The 23265-nt window shown below is 47.5% G+C and overlaps 1 protein-coding gene across 11 annotated transcripts in view; it reads right to left on the reverse strand.

Annotated features, from left to right (window-relative positions):
- Window positions 1-23265, reverse strand: part of myo6a (myosin VIa) — a 34452-nt gene that overhangs the window by 3167 nt on the left and 8020 nt on the right. For 3 of the 11 annotated variants that reach the window (XM_078093376.1, XM_078093380.1, XM_078093379.1), the window contains 29 exons: window positions 22316-22445; window positions 21831-21936; window positions 21395-21450; window positions 21198-21295; window positions 20880-21044; window positions 20083-20163; window positions 18093-18273; window positions 17737-17881; window positions 15927-16084; window positions 15453-15544; window positions 15251-15323; window positions 14291-14418; window positions 14034-14129; window positions 13771-13941; window positions 12212-12250; window positions 12030-12123; window positions 9837-9967; window positions 9674-9751; window positions 8804-8933; window positions 8278-8368; window positions 7671-7821; window positions 6539-6747; window positions 5430-5508; window positions 5169-5329; window positions 4599-4637; window positions 3680-3715; window positions 2761-2799; window positions 1761-1864; window positions 130-261 (listed from right to left, as the gene is read on the reverse strand). In XM_078093376.1, coding sequence (XP_077949502.1) covers window positions 130-261; window positions 1761-1864; window positions 2761-2799; window positions 3680-3715; window positions 4599-4637; window positions 5169-5329; window positions 5430-5508; window positions 6539-6747; window positions 7671-7821; window positions 8278-8368; window positions 8804-8933; window positions 9674-9751; window positions 9837-9967; window positions 12030-12123; window positions 12212-12250; window positions 13771-13941; window positions 14034-14129; window positions 14291-14418; window positions 15251-15323; window positions 15453-15544; window positions 15927-16084; window positions 17737-17881; window positions 18093-18273; window positions 20083-20163; window positions 20880-21044; window positions 21198-21295; window positions 21395-21450; window positions 21831-21936; window positions 22316-22445 — 3193 coding nt within the window. The remainder of the gene's footprint in view (window positions 1-129; window positions 262-1760; window positions 1865-2760; window positions 2800-3679; window positions 3716-4598; window positions 4638-5168; window positions 5330-5429; window positions 5509-6538; window positions 6748-7670; window positions 7822-8277; window positions 8369-8803; window positions 8934-9673; window positions 9752-9836; window positions 9968-12029; window positions 12124-12211; window positions 12251-13770; window positions 13942-14033; window positions 14130-14290; window positions 14419-15250; window positions 15324-15452; window positions 15545-15926; window positions 16085-17736; window positions 17882-18092; window positions 18274-20082; window positions 20164-20879; window positions 21045-21197; window positions 21296-21394; window positions 21451-21830; window positions 21937-22315; window positions 22446-23265) is intronic. The other 8 variants (XM_078093377.1, XM_078093382.1, XM_078093381.1 and 5 more) reach the window with 3 other exon arrangements.

The following is a 23265-nucleotide window of genomic DNA, read 5'->3' on the forward strand; positions in this document are numbered from 1 at the left end:
GGACACATAAAGAAGGTAAAGGGGCTTTTATAAAAGATGATCAAACAGCTGGACACTGTCCTGAATGAAAGACCGTTTGTGTCCACACCCTGAACGCATGAAGCACAGTAACGTCTCATTCCAAGGTACCGTAGTCTGTGATGGATTTGGGCGCTCGCTGCTCCGTCTCCGTGTTCCTCTTCTTGTTCTTTGACTTCCAGGCGTGGTACACCTTCAGCCGGCGGTGGAACTCCTCTCTGCAGGCGGCCAGCAGCTCGATGTCTGCAGGACACAAACAAGATGGAGGTGATCTTCGCGGCGTGAGGACCTGAGACAGTTCTACTAGCAGGTTGGTTCTTCATCTCAGATATCAAGTGTTTTACAGCTGCATTCTGCCCAGTGGCCACCAGGGGGCGACTCCTCTGGTCCCATAGAAGTCTATGAGAAAACTACAAAACGATTTAATTATTTTATAAATAAAATACATTATTACTCCTTGATCCCTCAATAAACATTGTAAGACCATAAGGCAGGGGATGCTTTAGGGCGGGGCTACACGCTGATTGACAGGTCTCTCAATCAGAGATCTACACGGCGTCTCTACGTCCTCCTCAGTCCTTAAACATTCACTTCCTGCTCACTGGTCGCAAAGAAAACCACGATGCTACGAGTTTTTTGACAGGTCCACAAACCAACGAGGTGACGTCTCACTCACTGTAAACGGTCACAGGCTGAAACTGACTTTACAGTGAGAGCGTTGACACATTTCATCAGGATGATTCAGCTCATTTAAAACAAAGCGGAGCTGCTCAAGTACGCCAAGTGCTGAACGCTTCTGGAGGCAGACTGAATATATGAAGAAATAAAAACTCGTTGCAGCATAAACCCTCAGCGAGGCACATGGCCACAGCCCCCCCCCCGGGCGCTCTGCTAGGTTTTATTCTGCAGATCATCAGCCACCATGGCATCAGTATTCAGCCCACCGCCCGTCTGTCGGGCCGTTAACGGCTAACAGCCTTTAGCTCGTCCACCGTCACGCTTCCAGCGGGTCAAAGCCCTCGTGGTGAGGGTCAAACGCTCTTCTGCTTCACCTTCATTATTAAATCATCACCTGCCCAAGAAGGCGGGAATATCAGAGACCTGAATTCATCCCGAAGGGAAACATGGACGTCTGGATCACATTTAACGACGATCCATCCCGTAGTTGTCGAGCCACATTTAGCCGCTAGTCTACTCTCCAAATGTCAGTGCGAAGGTGAAGTAGCTCTCATCGGCATGTCATGATGACACCATCCGCCTCACATTCAGTCTGACAGACAAGTGCGGTATCATGGCGGTGAGCTGTCGTCCAGTGAGGGGCACTTTGGTGGCAAAGAGGTTGAACTAAAAAGGCCTCACGGTGAGAGGATGGAAATATAAAAACACGCATGGTCGACAAATAAAATCTAACCAGTTCAACTTCTGAGGAGATGGAATCAACAGGTGTCATGTCGGTCTGACATCTCGATATATATGTTCAACCTCTGTTGAACGGTCAAAAACCGACAAGTATTTGTCCCGAGTGCATTTCTTCCTGTCAGAGCGACGCTTACGTCGTCGGACCAGGACAAGCGATGTATTCCAAATCATTTTGACCGGTATCACTCTGGACATCACCGCTAAAACCGTCCAGTTTATAGCGCGATGATGACCAGACGATGTTTAAGAACCTTGACGCGGGTCCCTCGAGGATCAGACACTTCCTGTCTTTATTTTGGGCACATTCCAAAGCAATGACTCACCGCAGGAGGTGTTGATGGCGTCTCGCAGCTCAGCGTACTTCCACTTGCTCAGCTCGTACTTCTTGGCCTCGGCGGCTGCCTTGGTGGCCTGGACCTGTGGACCTCTGAGCCGGGAGGACGAGACAAGGACCACGCAGAGGAGTCAGCGAACAGAGAGCAGCATGGAATTGTGGGAAAAAAACAGCAGTTTGAGGGGGTTTCAATCCGAGCTTGTGGCGAAAAAGGATTTTTGTCTTCTGAGGAAGTAGATGGGGGGAGTTTACAGAGAGAAGTACAACATATTCATCGAGTAATTTGATTTAATACCCAATGTAATGGATCCCTAATATTATAGATGTATCAACAAATACCAGCAAACCTGCTTCATCTACGTGGTATTTCTGTACTTTCTTTTGAAGTAAACTCCGCCCACCTGGGAGCAACAGGAAGGAGCCGACAGCACAGAAGTAACGTTAAGGTGGAAGCGAGGAGCCGAAGAGGAACTCAGGTGAGCATCATGGAGGAAGAAAGGAGAGATGGAACCATGGAGGGTGGAGATCATTATTAGGTCAGCTGAGGGCCCCGCTGGTGGCGTGCGGCTCCCAGCAGAAGGCCCGATTAGTCCGCGGCGAGGATTAAGGGAGGCGGAACCCTTCCGGTTGTCTAATCCTATTTGAACAACGGGAGAGTACCCCGGGGTAACCATGGAGACCTTCCTTCTAATCCACCACGGCACTAAGAACCCAAACCTCCAACGAGCCGCTCGCTCAACCTCCGCATGGGAGCTCAAGTCACTTTATCCGTCGGCGGAGATCTGACATCAGAGATCAATTAATGAATCGATGGGTTTCTCCTCACTGATCGGGGAGGAAGTGACGCAGTGACACAAACAGGAAGTAGTCGCGAACATCAGTTCATTTAGATCACGAGCATCAACAGAATCGATTTTGAGGATTGGAAGTATTTGAGCAAGTGATCAAAGCATCGGGTGGATGGAGGCGACCGGTCGGTTGGTACCCACCTCGACAGGAGCTCCGTCATCTCCTTCGCCATTTCTTCCCTAGAAAGCACGACCAGCCCGGTTTTTAAATGTTAGATATCGGTGGTTTAACATCCAGTTATTCAAAGTACTGACTCATAGAGGAAGGACTAAACTAAATAGGAGAGCGTGTCGAATAAGATGATAAGAAGAAATCTGCTAATATGTTTTAAAATAGTTCATTTAAACCTCCTTTAACATCTGTTTGAGGGAAAGTTAAACCTGATTCATTGGCTTTGGGTTAAACATAAAGGTTTATCTCTTCTGCGGATGTTTGAGGCTGCTCAGGAAGTAAAATGTTGATAACTGCACGGTGCCCGGTAAATAAAGGAATAGTTGTGGAAATGTGTAAGAAATCAAATAGAACTTTTCCAAAGTGGCCTTCTTGAGTTTACTAAAATACTTAGTAGCACTTTCTGGATTAAGTTACCCTTTCAAAGATAAAAACTACAAAACCAACTGGCAAGTTCTGAAGGGCGGAGGAGACAAGAACACTGAGGACCAATCAGGATGCTCCACGTTTCAATACTCTTTGGAAACAGTGGGGCGGGGGAGGCTGAGGGGGCGGTGCGAGGGGCGGTGCGAGGGAGGCCGAGGGGGCGGAGCGATGGAGGCCGAGGGGGCGGTGCGGGAGAGACTGAGGGGGCGGTGCGGAAAAGGCCGAGGGGGCGGAGCAGGGGAGCCCGAGGGGGCGGTGCGAGGGGGCGGTCCTAGGGGGCGGTGCGAGGGGGCAGTCCGAGGGTCGGTGCGAGGGGGCGGTCCGATGGGGCGGTCCTAGGGGGCGGTGCTAGGGGGCGGTCCGAGCGGACCGAGAAGCCCTCGACTAGAAGCTGAAAGCAGAGATCTACGTGTGGTCCCTGAAGGTGTCAGGGTGCGTTCAGGTACCGAGAGGAAAACCTACATGGTGAGGCTCTTGAGCATTGTGGTTCCGGCGGAGCTGCAAACAGAAGAGTTTTGGGTTATCAGAGAATGAATAATGAAAAGAATCTCTGATCAGACTCATCAGCGCGATCATCTGTAGAGATTCAAGCAGGAAATGAACAATAAGCTGTATAATTATTATTATTAATTATAGTTATCCGATAACGTTGTGGGTACTCATTTCTTTCAACGGGAAGGAAGCTTTGATTATTTAGTTTGAAATCCTGTCTAAATTATCTAATTCTGGACATTTATCAATCATTTCATTATATTATGCATATGGTAAAAGACTGCTTTTAATGTGTTTAATCTGTAAAATAATAAAATATTTTACAGAGAAACAAACCACGTTTAGTAAAAAGTGACCAGAGTTCACTTTTAAAATCACTTCATGAGGCTGTAAATTAAGCACAAGTAGAGAAGATTATTATTATTAAATATATATATTTTATGCATTTGAAGTTTTAGATAAATGTATGAATATTTATTTTGATTTCTTTGGGTATTTCAGTTTTCTTAAATATATTGCCTTAAAAATTAGTGAATTGAAGCGTTTTAGGTCTGATGAATTAAACTTCTAAGGCAGTGTTGCTTATTGTAACAGATGAACAGCTATTTCTAGCACAAGTATGTAGGATAAATACTATACTATATATATGTATATATACATTTAAATATAGAAATGAGGTCCGTCCCACAGAAACAACGCATCTCAATCAGCGTTAAACAGTTAAGGTTTCGCTCTCCAGATGAAAGTAAGCAGAGCCTCTCTGAAGCCGGCAGGTTGTACTCGGCTGGCGGGTTGTTACAGCGTGCAGAGGGAGGGAGTTATGGGTGGAAAGGTCAAAGGTCAGGTGGGTCGAGGATCTAATTGAAAGGGTTAAATGGCCGGGTCTTACGCTGCTCTCTCTGGGGACGATGGAAGTGAGGAGCCGTTACTGGGAGGAAGAAAACAAAAGGAAGAAGAAGAAGCCGGTTAAACACGGGAGATAAGATGGTTCCTCCATCATCAACATCTCAGCAGCTCCTCCTGAATGAAGAGCTGGACACTGTGACATCAGCACACTTGACCTCAGGAGTGAATCATGAGTGATTATAATTACGCCATTTGATTTCATTCATTCCAGATGAATCAACCATTACTTCACAATTCCACCAAGGAGCTGAGCATGTTCTTCACAGAACCGCTAAGTAAACGGTTTATCGGATCAGATTCCAAGTGAGACGTGTAGACAAATTGTTCTGATAAAATATAACATGAGGCATTCAAGGAGGCTGACAGAGTGTTCCTACAGTTTCTGGCTGTGATGAAACGGTGTAGTTCTCTGTTCTAAACAGAGCAATAAACAGTATGAATGTGATTCTGATTCATTGGAAGCAGGATTAGAACCCTGTAACGTGTCAAAGGTCAGAGGTTCAGCACCCACACCTCCAGGGGAGAACCTCTGACCCCCCCCAGTGAGTGTTACCTGCGCAGGCCGGCGTCGGTCTGCACCTCCTCGGGGATGAGCTCCGACTCGCTCTGAGCGATCCTCAACGCCAGCTCGCGGTCCCTCCTCTCCTGCTCCAGGACGGTCTGGCGGGAGGCGTCCTCCTCCCGCTCCGCCTGCAGCTGCAGCTCCATCTCCACCTGAGCACACCCAAAGAGCCTGAGAAGAGCCGCACCAACCGGAGCGCCCCCCCCGCCGTCAGCAACATATGGTCCCGTACGGAACTGTTTCAACACCCACCTGCATCTTGCTCTCCTCCTCCTCCCTCCTCTTCCTCTCCTCCTCTTCCTGCTTCCTCTTCAGCTCCATCTCGGCTTTTCTGGTGGAGGGAAGAAGACGGATGGGAGAAGTAAAAACACCATCAGCCCTCTTCTTCTCGAGCTGCTAAAAGCGTCGACTCTGCCTTTCTCACACAAATTTATTGTCCAAATTTGGATATTTTCAAAGTGAAAGTAGGTTTTAAAAGTTTCAACTTGAGTTGTTACCCAACAGCACCTTTCTCACTATTTAGCATGTACGTTCTGAACACGTCCACAGAAGAGCATTGATCTGCTGCTGACTATGTAGAAGACCCTACACACCTCTGAACATCTGTACTGTTCCTTTAAGCAGCTGTCTGCCCTCACATCCAGAACCAGACCTGGTCCTGTCCTTTCTCCTGTCCTCTGGGAGCTGGAGGTTAAACTTCTGCTCCAAACACAAACCCGTCCTCGGAGTCACAACCTTCTCAGCCCAGTTTAGATCCGAAAGGAATCAAACAAAAAGCGTTGCAGGATCAGTGACTTTTACCTTCTGAAGCTCCAAACAACGACCTGCAGGTTTGTGACCTCCAGCCGAGTCCCGGGAGGGGGGAGAGGGAATAAAACTCATAAAACTGTCATCTCTAATGTCTTACATTAGCGGGTGGTGGCTCGTGACGAACGCAAAGAGGAGAGCCGAGGAGGACTGAAGAGGTCCTGAGGAGGACTGAGGAGGGGCACTGAACAAAGATGGAAGGCTGAACAGGAGGGACAAAGGGACGGCAGTGACGACTGTGTTTGTGTGAGCTTCTTCTTTTTACTTTCTTACTCAAAATGGTCACTCCAACTATAATATAAAACATCAAGTTTATTTCGGGCAGTTTGGACCAGTGAAGCCTAAATACCAAATCAATTAAAAAGAAGCATAATTTTAACGTAGACTGATTTCTTTCCCATCACATTTCACTTTGACCTCTCCTCTCGTGACCTCCAAGGCCGTGACTTTTGACCTCTTATCAGCTCCCATAGAAAAAAAAAATCCTTGTGGTGTCGTTATGTAAATGGCTTAAATGATGGGACAGCAGCCCCTTAATTATTGAATATACTCACAGTCGCCGGTCGTCGTCATCCTGCTTGCGGCGCTGCTCCTCCTCCTCCCTCCTCTTCCGCTCGCGCTCCATCTCCTCCTCGATGCGTTGCAGCCGCTCGCGCTCCTCCTCCTCCTTCCGCTTTTTCTGCATGGCGGTCAGCAGCTGCTCCGAGCGGGTCACCAGGGCCCGGTACTCGTGGTCGATGTCTATCCGGGTCATGACGGTGTGCTGGAGGAGGCCAAAAGAGGGCGGAGCGGAGTTATGAAAGAAGAGAAGATCTGGTAGATCATCTAATTTACTAAATGAACATCATGCTGTGTTGAAGACTTGAAACTAGAGACTGAGACCATAAAACTCATGTTTACAATGTTTACTGAGGAAATAAATCAAGAGAGAAGTAGTGTCATTTTCTCATAGACGTCTATGGGACCAGAGGAGTCGCCCCCTGCTGGTCACTACAGAGAATGCAGCTTTAGGACGTAAACAGACACTCGTTTATTAAGCTCAACCGCTCTGCACGGAGTAATTTATAACACTGGCTTTTTGAAGGAGTTATTGTTAGTAAAAGGCAATTAGGAGGAAATACATCCACAGCAATGTGCTGACTCATATCCAGTTACTTTTTGGATGATTTAATTTCTGATGAGTTAGCAACTACTGTTGCTCTGCAAGCTAATAATCAACTTTCCAGAGCTGAACAGTTTCAGTGCAGAGAAGATGGTCTGAGGATCAGCTTCTCTGTCCATCCACACACACTACGTCAGTGAATAGTGAGGCCACGGGGCTGCACTGACTGACCGGCCCAAATACGGTCACTTCCTGTTCACCGATTGCAGAAAAACAAGATGAGACGCCATGACATCATCTGCTCCGTATGTGGAGCACAAAGCAGACCCCCCCCAAACAGACATGCATAGATATCGGTAGAAGGAGACATTTGATAAATATATATAAATAGGATGAGATGTGTTCTCGTTTGGTGGAGCAGCACCAGCTGTCAGTCAAAGCGCTCCGGCGTGCAGTTTAATTTCATTCTATTGTTCCTCACTCACCCACGTTACCCCCCTGGTATGTCTGTGTGTGTGTTTGTGTGTGTGTGGAGGGGTGTGGGGGGGGGGGGGGGGGGGGGGGGGTTGTGGCTCCCCCCTCACCTTGATTTTGAGCATCAGCGAGTCCACCGCTGCCTCCAGGTCGTGGATCTGCTGACTCATCTCCTGCTTCCCCTCCTTCAGCCCAGACACCACCTCGGTGAACCGGTCCATCCTCGTCTTCAGGTGACGCACCTTCACCAGCCCGTCGATCCTGACACACAAACGCACACAAACACACACTATTTTATTTTATGTCTGTTATTTAACATTTTAATAACATTTTCTGATTCATGTAGCAACACAGAGATAATAAAATGTCATAAGTAAAAACTTTTTATACATCGACGAAAAACTACACCCCCCCCCTCCCGACTCCCCCATGCTTTGACATTAATTTCCAAATAATGGAGGTAGTAAGCAGAGCTGCCTGTGTATGTGTGTGTGTGAGAGCTGTGAAGGTGGCCGATAAACGAAGAAGAAGAAGAGGGAGGAAGCGAGGTGGAGGGAGATGCATGTAACGAGGAAGAGGAGCGCAAAGGCAAGGAAGGAAGGAGGCAAGGGAAGGAAGAATATTAAGGAGAAGAAGGAGAGGAAGACTAAACAGAAAAAGTAGAAGCGGGAGAAAGGAGCAGGAGGAGCAGGGCGAGGAGGAAGAGCTCTCACTCACCGAGGCTTGTGCTTCTTCCTGCAGAGCCACATGCGAACCGTCTTCTGCATCTGGACGCAGGCGCTGGTTCGATAGAGGATCTTGTTCTTCACTAGAAGAGAGCAGAGAGGAAGTCAGCTAAGGGTTCAGGTAGGCGTGTTCTCCATCAGGGCGCCGGGGCTCCTTCACACTCGACCTCCACCCGGATTCAGAGGTGGAGGCCTCGGGGATTTTGGGACATTTGCTCTGCAGGAGTGACTTGAAGCTCCCCGCCACAACCATGCACTCATCATCATCATCATCATCAGATGACCTCCAACAGTTCAGAGGTCGTTCCACCTTCGTGGTCACAGCGTTTGGCAGTTTATATATTAACAAACTATAACGTTGCAAAATAAAAACAATTTACGTGTCTGATGAGGTTTTTTTTTAGAAATTCATCATGACATTTATGACTAAATATCCAAATCAAAATAGAGGACCAGGACTTAACGGACTGGTCCAATAGAGGACCAGGACTTAATGGACTGGTCCCGTAGAGGCTTACGTTTGATGACGGACAGAGAGCACCACTGGACCTTCTTCCAGCGGCTGTGGATGAGCCACTTGTTGACCTTCTTCACCAGCTCTGCCAGGTGGTCCGGATCCGACTTCATGATCTGGTCAAACTCTGCAAACTGAAACGGAGGGTGGGTGGGGGGGGTCAAGATTCAACATCATAGACAGTGTTCACCTCACTACAGCTGCATGCACATATATATTATATATATATATACATATTATATGATATGTAGCTGTAGTGAGAGGATATTTATTTAATATTAAACCTGAATACTTTCTGGTATAATAAAGTTGTGCATTGGACAGTAACCGTGGCAACGCAGCCGCCGGAATTCTCCTTGCACATAAAGTGTTGTCAGCAGCTTGAGGCGTCAGAGCGACTGGGTCTCTGTCCTAAATCACTAATGAACCAGAACCGTGTGACATCTCTCTCTTGGTGGGGGTGTGTGTGTGGGGGGGGGCGGACTCGGGCCCCGGAGCATATAGCTCACACCCCGATGCCTCCGCAGGGACGGGCAGAGTAATGAAAGAACTCAGCTCTGCCCGCTGGAATGTATTCAGTTAAATCCACAGTTACAGTTTGTCCTGCAGAATGCGTACAACCCCCCCCCCCCCCCCCCCCCCGCCCCAGAAACCACACGTTCTACCCAGAGGTGATGCATTATTCATCTGGTGGGGGACATAAAAGAAACACATTTGTTGGCTCTTGTTCCTTTTAAATAAATACTCATCTCACCGCAGCAGCCAGAAATGACTAATGTGCTCCTATTGGCTTCTCTATGGGGGACCAATAACATTATGAGGAGGTGTGGAGGGGGGAGGTTTATGGAGGGGAGGGGGGGGGGGGGGGTCTCACCTTCCCGGGGCGGAAAAACACTCTGGTGAGGCCGAACTTGTAGTCGTTCTCGTTGAGACCCAGAGCTTTGAACAGAGCCTGAAAAACAAGCAGGTGGATGAACATGGAGGCGTGGCTACGATGAGGTCATCACTAACAGCCAGGCGGGGCTCCGAGGACCGACCTTGACGAAGAGGCGGGGGTCCAGGCGGGTGAGTTTCGGAGGCATGTACTGCTGGTACATTTTGTAGAGCTCATGGAAGGGAGCCCTGGAGGGGAAGCCGCCCTGCATCAGGTCCAGAACCGACACCATGCCTGCGGGGGCCGGAGACACGTCCTGTCAGCTCGTCATGAGGGACAAGAACTGGCTTCTTGTGCAAACAGTCAGGTGTTCAAGTATTGAAAAGAAACTGGCACCTGTTTTTAATTAAAGTTGTTTTATAATTCATTTTAAGATATTATTGATTTTGGGTTTGGTTTTTGTTTCCTTGCAGGATAATCAAAGTTGTTCACATTCATCTTCTGGGCACCATGCACACCTGTAAGAAAGGTCACGGCATTCCATCCAGTAAACACACACGACAAGATTGCACTTTGTTCTTCTGGGTTTGTATCCTTATGGATGAAATGCACTTATTGTAAGTCAGCTAAATGACATGAGAGATTTTATAATTGAGAGTCTAACATCTGTGACAAACGTCAATGCAATCCATCCAATAGTTTTCCAGATGACGAATAAACGTCAACATTATCGCGGAGAAGTCAGAGGATGAACTAAATCATCAGGATTCCCCCTCAGGGGACCATGAGTACATCCACAGAACATCCCGCTGGAGACGCGGAGCACAACAAATCAAATCATCTAAGCAGCCGATTAGCATCATTAACCGGTGACCCTGCTGCTTCAGTGCCAGACGGTTCCCTTAACAACTGCGTTTACAGCCCCCCCCCCTCGTTATGAGCGCTGACTCAAAGGGCTCATTCTCAGACGCTGCTAATTGACATTCACAGCGAATGAATCAGTTTGAAGAATGCCATCAAGTCGCGTTTTGCTTTTCAACGTAACAGTTGCATTTATTCTAATCAGAATGCACCTCGGAAGTGACGATAACGCCATTGTGAAGATTATTAATTGTTATTGGGATGATTTTCTTCAACTTCAAACAGAATCTCACGAGAGGAATCAGAACACAGAACACGGCTCGTTAGATGTCGTCACACATCTGACAGCTGAATTGCACTTCTCAGCACAACGGAGCAGTAAGGCCGAGATCCTCCTTGTGGCAGTGGCAAGTGGGTGGCATCAAACTTGAGAGCCCCACCCCCTACACGGAACCCGCCGGTCCAAACCTAAAATTAGCCTCTGTAATAAGAAGACGGGGGCTCACGTGTCTCAAATAAAATTAAATAAAATTAAATAAAATTAAATATTTACAGCAGCTGACCTGTCGTACAAATAACAGTTGTTTCTGGGAAAAATTGGCTCCTCCCACCCAGCGTGCCGTCGTGACGCCGACTGATTTACTGGCGATTGCCGCTGCCTGTCACAAAGTTGCCACCCACTTGCCACTGCCACAAGGAGGATCTCGCTGTCACTCCAACGGAGAGCAGATGAAGACGTTTGGATTCAGACAACGTCTTTTCTTTATGCAAATTAATGCAAATGAGCCTTTGATCTCACATAGAAATCAATCGCCACTTTGGGAGCTGAGGCTCTTTTCTTTCATTTGGGAAACATCTGTTGTGCTTCAGGTGCTCCTCTGTCCCTCCGATGGAGACACCTGAAGCCGGTTCTGGCTCCCCCCCCACCCCCATCTCTTTGGCCTGTGAACTTCACAAGCTGAGGAGCTCGTCCTCACTGCTGCTGTGTTTGCAACCTCCTCCCCACAGGGCTTCTGCTTGGTGTTTATTGTGGATCACAGCGTTGTTTCACCACAGTCTGTGTGGGCGGGGGGGGCAATGAGCAACAACAGCATGTGCTGATGAACACAGCGAGATGTTAAAGAAAACATTGCACAGATAAACAACGTGTCCAACGTACCTCGCAGGGTCACACGCGCTTTGTTTATTCAGTTTTTCTGTCCTGTTTTAAGTTTTATTGACTTTATTTTGGTAGAAGGGCTCAGAAGTCACGTGTACATTGGAAATACACATTTAGGATCTTTGAGCTCTTCTTTTCTTGTAATATGACCTGTTAGATGCCATTTTATTTATTCACTGTAGTAGCTTCTTATAATAATAATCTGCATATTAGATACTCACATGTAGAACATAGCAACACGCTTCACTGTATGAAGAATGAAATACTTTGAAAGAATGTGTTGACGTGGTTTGTTTTCCCGCGTACGGATGCGTTATAACGGGAGGAGAGACTGACCGGAGCACTGCAGCTGGGAGAGAATCTGAGCGCCTTCAAACTGGTGGCTGATCATCTTCAGGTTGGGTTTGATGCAGCGGATGAAGCTGGAGCCCTGAGGGAGGAGAACGAGGGACAACGGAGGTCAATACGGCGCCAGAATCCCGTACCTGAGAGCCGGGGAGTCACGTGGACACACTGACCGTGCTGTGCAGCTTCTCCAGCAGGATGTTCAGCTGGGTCTGTGGGGGGGGGCACACAGTCATTACTTTATATACCTTCAAAAGGATGCATCTCATACATTTACAATAACTACATGAATCTTTAGGCCTCATTTCCAGAACTCTCATGGCTGCAGAGGAAGAGGAGTCTTTAATCTTCCTCTGCAGGCTCAACACAGATTAAGTCTTTACATTTGATGCCACTCACTTAGGACAAACCATCTGCGAAGCAGTTTCCTGGTAAGCAGAACATTTTTTAAAGAAACGTGCATCCTCGGCACGTTAATTTGACTCAGTCGGGTGGAGCTTAATAAGGATTAGATTTTGACAACATGCACGAAGCCTTCATATTGTTTTCACATCATGAATCATTTTAGTGTGAATTAAAAAGGATTGTTAGCAAAGAAGTGCTTCTATTAATATTAATGATTAATTATAACTTCTCGTTCCTTTTAGTGATGGTGATGTATTATTCAACATCACATATTCAATATATGTAAACAGGAATATCTGTCAGCTAATTAGGGTCAATAGGAAGCGACGTGACTCAATGAGTGCAGCCCCCCCCTCTCCCCCGGCCTCCCAAGCTCCTGCACTGGACAGCTCGCCGCTCTCGGGCAATGTGCTTTTTTAAATGTTTTTATTTATTCCTGAAGGACACGATGAGGAGCCGAGCGGTGAGATGAGCAGGATGAGTCAGGAGAGTAAACAAAGACGTTGCTCTCCGTCTTCTCAATGCATCTCTCAGAGACACATGGACTCCGATCCTAGAGGCTGACATTACATCAACAAGTTTTACATAATACATTCCTGGAAGTGAGTTAGATTTTAAGAGGACAGCGGAGATGTTCAGCGGTATGGAATGATGTTCTTTTTTACAGTAGACGGAGCAAAGTGATGCTCATCTATGATCCCTAAAAAGACACCAGAGTCCATCAGAACAGTGATTTGACTCCTCAGGAGTTAAACCCATGAGCCCTTTAAGCACACAAAGTAACACAACCACACAAACTGACTAACATAGGAAGTAGATTAGAGACTCCTGAGAGGTTAAATCCCTGTTTCTGTGTTTGATGAGAGCAGAGGCAACAGCTTCCCGTCATAAACGTCCACTTATATCGATTACTTTAGAGGTGTAAAATACGTCCACAGCGGACCATTGATTTTGTGCAGTCGAAGCCTGACTGAAGAATCCCCCAGCTGTAAACATCTCTCCTGTCCCCCAGAACCCCCCCCCCCCCCCCGTGGGGTCTTCATGCAGACCCGCAGAGCTTCAGGCTGTCACTTCACCCGGAGCTCTGCTGTGTGTTCCTCAGCCTCCACGAGTCACTGATCCCTGATTGGTCAGCAGCAGAAGGGACAGGAGATTTTACGCCGTGTGCTGGATTTTTGCTCCCTTGTGCTCGGATTTTCTTGCATGTGTGCAAAGTTTAAAATAGAAAAGGACGACGAGTGCATTTGTTAATCTGCTTTTCAGGTACTTGAATAAGCTGATGGGGGATGGGGATGGGGGGGGGGAGGTCCTCCTCATTCAAGCTCACCTTAAACTTGTTGCCCACGCTGATGAAGCTGAGCTTCCCCGCCTTCTGCTTCCCGTCTCTGCTGTTGTTGGAGTTCTCAAAGAGTTCTCTGACGAAGCGGTCCTTGGACTCGCTGACCAGACACTCCAGAGACATGTGCAGGGCGTCGTTGTTCTTCTCCACAAACTTGGTCTGAAAAAAGGACAGCGCGGCTCTTTTATTAATCGCGGCTCGTGCCTCCGCACAGGTGAGTCGACGTAGCGGCAGGAGGACATCTAACGAACCGTCTCGTAGCACACGGCGCCTGCAAAGTGTCTGATGATGAACCCTTCATCGTCCCTCACGTTCCTGTGGACGGACAGCTTGGACTTCCTGGGTACCTGATGGGGGGCGGCGGCATATACAACAGTTTGAGAATAAACTAAAACAAGGGAGTGAACTGCTCTCTGCTTCAGTTCCATCTTTCTTTATTTATCGCAAATAACGAACGAAAGGAGGTGGTGTGACCCCCCACTGTGAAAGCAGTCGGGGAGGGACTCACGGTGAGGCGGAAGTGGTTCTTGTGTTTGTTGTGCACAGTGTCGGTGAAGTGCTGGTCGCTGGGTTGAGGAAGTCGGTTTTCTTCGTCCAGGATGTCCAGCACGCCGACCATCTTCGCCTCCACCAGGTCTGTGGAGGGAGGGGGGGGGGGGGTTAGTTAATGGAAGCTGAGGCTTCCATTAAAAACCCAATTACAGCTAAATCGAATTCGAGGTGTGAGGACATGAAGTCTCTCCTTGACCTGCTGTAACACAAAGATCCCTTTGATGACCTCATCATCAGAACAAGAAGAAGAGTAAGATTCAGACTCAAAGAGTCAAAGACTTGGACGCACTTCCTCCGTCCCTCCACCTACCGTCAATCCGTCTCCCATCCTTCAGTCACAAGCAAAACTGGCAAAATGAGCCGAGGGTTAATAAATAAATAAATCAATAACTTCTTTAGTCTGTGTTTTCACTTCTGCTTTGTGCTGCATGCCGAGTACACAACAGCAGCCGCACACAAAGCACACAGACTGAGCCAATGTACAGAGCTCATCGTAAACAGAGTGTGTGTGCCCCCCCCCTCCCAGCTGTCTCCACTGTGGTTAAGCATCTCATATTGATGCTATTTCACAGAGCTCAACATCAGCAAAAAGCCAAATTAACCTCCATCACCTCTAAATCACCTGGCATCCATCTGCCTTCCTGCCCCCCCCACCCGTTTGTGCGAGAAGAACCGGTTTCAGGTCAAACCAAGACCAGGTCCTCAGTAACAAGAGGTCACATGGACGACAAGTCATGTCTCTAAGACAGAGGAGTCCCGTCTCAGGTCCAAAGTCTCGTCCTATGGGTCCAAAGACGGGACTAAAGCTACAGACTGAAGTCACCCGTCAAAGTTTAAGAACAACAATTCTTAGATATATGAAATACATGCGCAGCACCCTGAGCAAACAACAACAACCTGTACAGGGGGGCCGTACCTATGCAGTCCTGATTGTCCACGTAGTGAACCTCGTTGACCCCCAGCCCCTCCCGCTGGTACAGCTCCTGCTCCTGTAATGCAAACCAGAGGGTTTTAGTGAGAGTCAGTCTAATGGGGGGGGGGCGCTCACTAAAGGCCGTGGGGGATAGATGTTGTCTTTGAGTCGGGGGGGGGGGGTGGGGGGGGGTGGTGTCTCTCACCTCCTTCAGGATGCGCTCGTTGAAGAACTGCTGCAGCTTCTCGTTGCAGTAGTTGATGCAGAACTGCTCAAAGCTGTTGTGCTCAAAGTACTCTGAAGATAAACATGAAGCATTATGAGGCATCACGAAGCATTATGAAACATTATGAAGGACTATGAAACATTATGAGGCATCACGAAGCATTATGAAGCATCATGAAGGACTATGAAACATTATGAGACATCATGAAGCATTGTGAGACATCAAAGAATTTAGATTTAGATAAATAGCAACCCAACATCTGGATCCCCATATATCTAAATGGTGGTTAAACAACCATATGAATGATTAAACATCTGGATCACCTCATATTCATCTTAATGTGATTAAATATCAATTCAACATTGAAACATCTGGATCATATTTTACAACCAACTTGATCCAAACCGTGAGGCGTGTTCTTGACTGACTGACTGACTTTTGACAGATACCCACCGAAGCCGGCGATGTCGAGCACGCCGATGAAGTTGGCGGAGGAGTCAAAGGGGAAGCACTGGTTGACCCGGGTCACCACGTGGTCGAAGAGGCGGCTGTACACCGCCTTGGCCAGGGCGTCCCGCGCGTTGTTGGCCTGCTCCACTTTGAGAGGGACTCTGGAGACCAAGAGTCACATGACGGGTCACACCAGAGGAGACCAGAGCAGAGTGCATCTTACAGACGGTTTCTGGGATTTATATATATATTTATACAAACCCAATCAGGTAGGGTGTGTGTGTGTGTGTGTGTGTGTGTGTGTGTGTGTGTGTGTGTGTGTGTGTCAATATCCAGACTTCTCCACACACACTAAAGCATCCTCCTCTAAAAGGTGGCCTGCAGGTGGGATGCGATGGACGTCCTGCAGGGCGGAGGGTCAGAAAACGCCCTCATGTCTACATTTAAAGGGGTAAAACCACTTCCTGTAACCCTCCCGGGGTCACCTGGGTAAAAAGGGTTCAGAATAAACAGTCTTAAGGAAGCGACGTGGTAATTAACGGATATCTTATCATAGTTATTCACATGGAATGAAGATACTTTCTAATTGAAATAGTAGTTCTCAGAAATAATTCTTTGATTATTTTCCCATAAACGGCGAGAAAAGGTGTGTTTCTGCACCAGCTGAGAGCAACACCTGAAGGAGACGTGAAGGGAGCGCTGCTCAGATGAAAGGCTCAAACGCTTTGTTGTTTCTAAGCGGAGAAGATGGTTCCCGTGGAGACGCCCGCTTCAGTTACCAAAACTGCCTCTAAATCCAAACTCCCCCCCCCCTCTTTACCCCCTCCCCCCCCTTCACACACATAACCCAGACAAATGGATCAGCAGCTGGCAGCTTCCCTTCACCTCCTGGCCCTCATCCACCTTCACCAAATCAAAGGGAATGCGTGAGATGTTTTCACATTAGGACGAGGCCGTGTCACAGTTCGGGGGGGGCCTCAGTGTGTTTTGGAATTAGGAGCAGAGAGTTTAACAGAAAGCCGCCCACGCTCTTTGTTTTCTGAAGAGGGAGTTCTGGTACCGTCCTCACAGCACGTAAAGCTCAGTTTTACTGAGCAGCTTCAGCCCTTCTCCCCCTGAAGGACACCAACATGCTGGAAGCTGCTCCTTTATGTTTATTCCTTCCCTCCATCCCTTCAACCATCTGCCCCCTCCTGGTGCAAAGACGATCCCTCGCTTCCTTAGTCAGAAGGTTGGCTTTTTTGGGGCTTTAAACGGAGAGAATAAACACGTTGGAAGCGATTATTCCCGTCAGCTTCTCATCCCTTCCACCATCTGCCACCAGCAGAGAGCCCCCCCCCCCGGCGTCCAGAGACAGAGGCTTCAACCTCTGGTTCTTTAAAGTCAAGTCAGCTTGTCATCTACTTCCTTAAACTAACTGATAAATGTGATGCCATCAGTACCTGGAGGATGCTAATGTTTAAATAAATCATATCAAATATAAACAAAGTCAGCCAGGGCAGATGTTTACATCCCTGCACTTCCCTCTGCTCCTCTCAATAAATTGTGCTCATATTCACCTAAATGGGTGCATTAATAATCGGTGTAACTTGATCGGTGATCTGGTTGCATCAGAGAGGCAGCAGATACACACGTGTATAGATGCATGTACACGTGTGTATCTATAATAGATATCTATACATATAGATGTACACACATCATCTTTGTACATTTCTAGTGCTTCTTTTAACATACAAAGAAACCCGCAGTGAGCGTGTGAGCCATTGAGTGTAGCCGTGTGCGCGCGTGCGTGTGTGTGTGTGCGTCCTCTCACTTGATGACTGTTCCTTTGGCGCCCCCTGCCGTGGTGAGCATCACCCTGGAGGTGAGGCTGACCCTCAGGTCCTCCTCCTCCAGGCCCAGCAGCTCGGCGCAGTGCTCCAGCGCCTGACTCGACTGGTTCTTGATGGTGCAGCCACCTGCGAGGCGAGGAGGGGGGCGGAGCTTTAAAGAGGGTCAAACCGCTTTCACTATGAAACAAGATACCACAACTGCTGCAGCTGCTGCTGCTTTGCGCTGAGCGACATGAAGCGTGAGACCCTCGACCCTCCGGAGCCCTTTGGTCGTCCCCTGGGGGTCGTCTCCTGGGGGTCGTCTCCTGGGAGTCGTCCCCGGGTGTCTCCCGCTCACCTGAGGTGCTCCCGGCCTCCTCGAAGTCCACGTTGCCGAGGTGCAGCACGCCGGCCACTACCCGGAACAGGTCCAACTTCTCCGTGTCGTCCAGGCCGATCTTCTTCATGGCGCCAGACATCCGGTTGAAGTCGCCGTGGTCGTCCAGCAGCGGGTCCTTCAGAGGCCCCGCCTTCATGTGCTGAGGAAGAGGAGCAGGGAGAGCCTTCATTAATTTCTTCACCTCCTGCACTTCATGTATTTATTCTTCCTGTGTTCCTTCCCCTTGTTCCTCCTTCCCTCTGCACCCTTCTTTCCTTTCCTCACGCCCGTATGCTTGTTCCCTGATTCCTACAAGCTTCCCGTGTCTGACATTTAGTAAAAGCGCGACATTCAATCGGAGGAGTGAAAACCTTTAAGCAACATGTTGCGTCTGGTAGAGGATCTGGTCTGTGGCCTTTGGCCGAGGGGAGAGTGCTCGTTTTAAACCACATATGATGGTTCTTTGAGGGCTTTTGATTCTTGTTTGTAGTATTTTGCATTTCCTCTTATTTTAACAATGTCTCAACGTGGACCTCGTCTTCCCCCTGGTGGCAGGAGGTGTGTACTGCAGCTTTAAGACAGGAATTTATGATCCTGTATGATGATGTTTTATATTTTAATGAAGATAAATAAATGCATACAAGTTCAAGGAGACGTCCTGTGGTTTCCTGCTAGTCTACATGTAAAATATATGAAATAGTTATGATATCTACATGCAAAAGAATGTTAAAATTACCCATTGTTAAAAAAGTAGTGCAGAGATTCCTTCACGTTTTAGAGAAAGTTAACAACTTGACATGAATGCCTGTGATGGGGCTCTAAAACACACACATCTCTTGGTAGAACATTTTCAGTCCAAGTTCCTCTTTAATGGTTATAACAATTAACAATGCTGGATGGAATACTTGTGTATAATTAATCAGCCTCTGAGGGCCTTTTCTTATTAATACGTGTATATTATATACATTAACATCTAAAATGCTGTCTCAGAGCACAGGGATTTGTTCTGGAGCACACCTTAGATATCTTTGTTGTTGAGGTAATCTTCACTGAATCCAGCTTAATTAATAAAGACATACCTTCTAAAAAGGAAACATCAAGGAAGCTTTGTTCTCTTCATTTGTTTATTGAGAACAAGTCTCTGTGAATTAAGTCTCTGAGGTTCTGTGCTGCAGTTTAAAATCTACCCTGAAAACCTCGAACCAATGGGACCTTCTGAAGAGCTGCCACGGGTTTCAGAAGCTTTAAGACCCAGTAGAAACCAAGAGGTCCCTCAGAATGTTCTTAAAGCTTCTGGTATTTCAGCACCACTAGATGCATGGAGACATACAGGGTCAGACCGCTGTACCCTGCAGAGAGAAACCAAGCGGCTTTTATCAAACGTGAGGAGCTTCACTGGTCGTTCTTCTGAGTTTAGTTAGTGTGGATCTACAGAGTCATCCTCGTGCTCTCTGCAGAGAGTCTGATCTGAATCGTAGTTAACTACAGTAAAGCCTAGTTTATGCTTCTGCGTTTTCAGAGAGACGCAAGGACACGCAGACGTAGAGCCCCTTACGTGTCCCTTGCGTGCCTTTTCACACCTCCTTGCGTGCGTCGGCCCATTTTTCGAAAGCGACGCACGCCTCCTGCAGCCCGCAAGGCTGTGACTGGTCTGGTAACTACATACTTTACGAAGTCTCACATAGAATGTTTACAAGAGAACAGATCACATTGAAGAGCTTTTGTCGGAAGAAATGCATAAATATGACCACTTCTACAAGCCGTCATTGGCGGACTATAAGGACGCGCGGATGGCCTCTGATTCATGGAGGGAGATCTCCGCAAACATCGGGCAAATTCACGGTTAGAACCATGAATTTAAACGAGTGCGTCGACACAACTGTGCGTAAAGATGCAGAAGCATGCGCCAGCCTTAACTGTAGAATGAGGGTGGACAAAAAGCAGGACGTGAGCTGTGAAGGGTTTGTACCTCGGAGCTCTTGCGGTTCTGCAGGACCTGTTGGTCCGTCTCTTTGGAGGCGAAGAAGCGAGTGCATCCTCTGTTGAGATACTGCAAGAGAGAATTAACAGATTATATATGATAGATAGATGGAGAGAAAGCACGTAAACGTTGAGTTCTTGAGTGTTTCTGGAATAATAAAGATCTCTCCATGCTTCTGTTAATTCATTTCAGTGAGTAAATGAATTATAATGATAATGGTCACTGTCCATTGTCTCCTCCTACTTCTATACGTCTACATACGTTTATCTATTTACATTCTTTGGTTCTCTGAGACCATAAACAAGTGGACCTAGTCACGGTAACGTCTCATTGGTTGAGTGGAAGGTCGGCGGCCTGAATCTGTCATGTGATGTTCAACATCTGTTCTCCATCAAGTGGATGAGGTGAAACATCTCCAGTTACTCCCTTCGTCCTGCTGCTACTCGCCACTTGTTCATTTAGAGGATTCATTATATTTTTACATGTCAAGCTACATTTAACAAAACACACAAATGGACCCTCGCTAAGACCCGCCCCTCGACCATAGCGGCTCTGCTCATGTGACATGTTCCGTTTACTCATCTGGTCTTTGTTTAATTTAGTGGGACAGATATGCAGATAGAACCAGGTCCATCTTCCACATTTGTGACAGTTGTTTCTATAAGTGGACTCTGTGCAGCCCAGCGGGAGAAGATGGAAAACACCTCCAGTGGCTCTAGATGGTCAATGTGTGTGTGTGTTATCTGAGAGGCCTTCTAGGGACAGCTATTGGAAGAGGCTCGTACCCTGAAGGTGTCCGGGGAGCTGAGGTGGAACTTCTGCCGGATGGGTTCGGGGGCTCCGGCACACAGCCGGTAGAAGATGTGGTAGTTCCTCTCCTCTTTGCTCTGCCTGCAGATCCTGGACTTCTCCAGCAGGTAGTGCGACACAAAGCCACCCACCACGGCGTTCTGAAAGCACCCCATGACTGTTAATGAAGTAGGAGGCCTCAAAGGATCAACAGCAACACAAGAACATCGGTCTCTGGAGGTATTCAGACGGTTACCCGGGCAACGTGGTGCCAATTCATCATCAATACACCACCAGAGTCTCTAATAAAGCACCTTCTCATTGAAGTGGATTTCCACAAACTTCCCGAAGCGGCTGCTGTTGTTGTTTCGGACCGTTTTGGCGTTTCCGAAGGCCTCGAGCAGCGGGTTGGCTGGTGAGTCAGAGGAGGATAAACAACAACAACAACAACATGAGCCAAACACAAACAATCCACCCAGAGACTAAAATACACAAAGAAGCAGAGTCTGACCTTCCACGATGCGCTCATCAATGTCCTGCCCGGTTCCATAAGAGCTCGTCAAGTACCTTGACATTCAAGGCAAGACATTCAAGAAACCATGACATTCAGAACCAGCAGGTTCCACCAGATCTACAGTTTATATCACCTATATCTACATTACATTACAGGTCATTTAGCTGACGCTTTTATCCAAAGCGACTTACATTACATTTTTAATCCATGGCTTTTTACATTTTGCCCAGGGAGCAATTCTACAGTTATATGAGTCTATATCATCGATATCTACAGTTATGTATATCTACAGTTATACGTGTTTATATCATCTATATCTAGTTATGAGTCTATATCATCTATATCTACAGTTATACAAGTTAATACGGATGATGAAAGGATCTGATCGGATTGTCTGGATCAATAATCAGTAGTCACATGACCGCGTCCTCACCTGAGGACGAACTTGGTGTTCTCCGTCTTTCCGGCTCCGGACTCCCCCGAGACGATGATGGACTGACTCATCTTCAAGACCTTCATGTCTCTGTAGGCCTTATCAGCTGGAACCAGAGGCAGCTGTTAGATGACCTCACACACACAGGCCCCCCCAGACCACCCAATTAGTCTGCCAGTCTGAGGGAGAGATGCTGTGATGTTCAGGGACTGTTGGAACTCTAAATGCTTACTGCTGGACAGATGGGGAATTGCAACTAGAAATGATTGATGAACCTTGAAGAGGATCAATTATCTGATGGTTTTGGTCTTTTAAAGGAATTCAAGCAGAATATTTAAAGCTGAGATGATGATATGGATTTGGGGTTTTGGAGTGATGAGGTGAACAGTTAACATCACGTTGTGCTGGGAACCGTGGTTAGTGGCTTCCTGTCCAACAGGACACTAACCCCGTAACATGAATGAATAAAGGACAGAGAGACTCACCGATGGCGTAGACGTGCGGCGGCAGCGTCCCCAGAGACCGGCCGCGGTACTTGCTGATGGTCTCTGGGGAGTAAAGCTTTGGGAGGTCATAGTACGGGTTCACTGCTATCAGGATGTTGGCTACGAACGTCTGCCAGAGGAAGGCGAAGAAGAGCAAGGACAAAGAACAGGAGGACAAGATGGAGACCAGGGAAGAGAAGAAGGATAAGGAGAGGAAGAAGAGCAAACATAAATACAGGAGACAAATCATCAAAAGCTAAACTGCAGCGTCATAACAACATGTTGTGTACTGACTACATTTCCCAGATTTCCCTGTTCAACAAAGTGCATCCGATTCCTGCCTTCAGGCCTCTGAAGACAAAGACGGCTGAGAGGATTTAAAGAACAGAATAATCTCCTCTAATGGGATATCATTAAACAGATCATGGATTATTAACTGGATTAGTTTTTCAGCAGTCAGCAATCAGTTCCCTCTTCAGCCATCAGGGGCAGCAAAGTCAAAATCACATTCACTTCATATTTTATTTATTGAGCATTTCTGTAACGCACTTCTTATATCTTATTATCACATCATACGTAACTTATCATTTGTTTATTTATTCATATATTGTATTGTTGCCTTTAACAGCATGTTGTAAGAGTGACCTTTGATCTTTGACACAAACAGTTATTATTCTTTTCATCGCTGTAAATATCCATCCATCATCAAACCGCTTATCCTGCACACAGGGTCGCGGGGGGGCTAGAGTTCATCCCAGCCAACTTCGGGCGATAGACAGAGTACATCGAAGAATCGCTAACACACTCACACATCTATTAATTTAAAGTCCCCAATTAACCTGATCCCCAGAGCATGTCTTTGGACTGTGGGAGGAAGCCGGAGAACCCGGAGAGAATCCACGCAGAAAGGCCACTGGGCAGAGTCGAACCCAGGACCTTCTTGCTGTGAG

The sequence above is a fragment of the Gasterosteus aculeatus genome, chromosome 18 (assembly GCF_964276395.1).
Source record: "Gasterosteus aculeatus chromosome 18, fGasAcu3.hap1.1, whole genome shotgun sequence".
Classification (NCBI taxonomy): Eukaryota; Metazoa; Chordata; class Actinopteri; order Perciformes; family Gasterosteidae; genus Gasterosteus; species Gasterosteus aculeatus.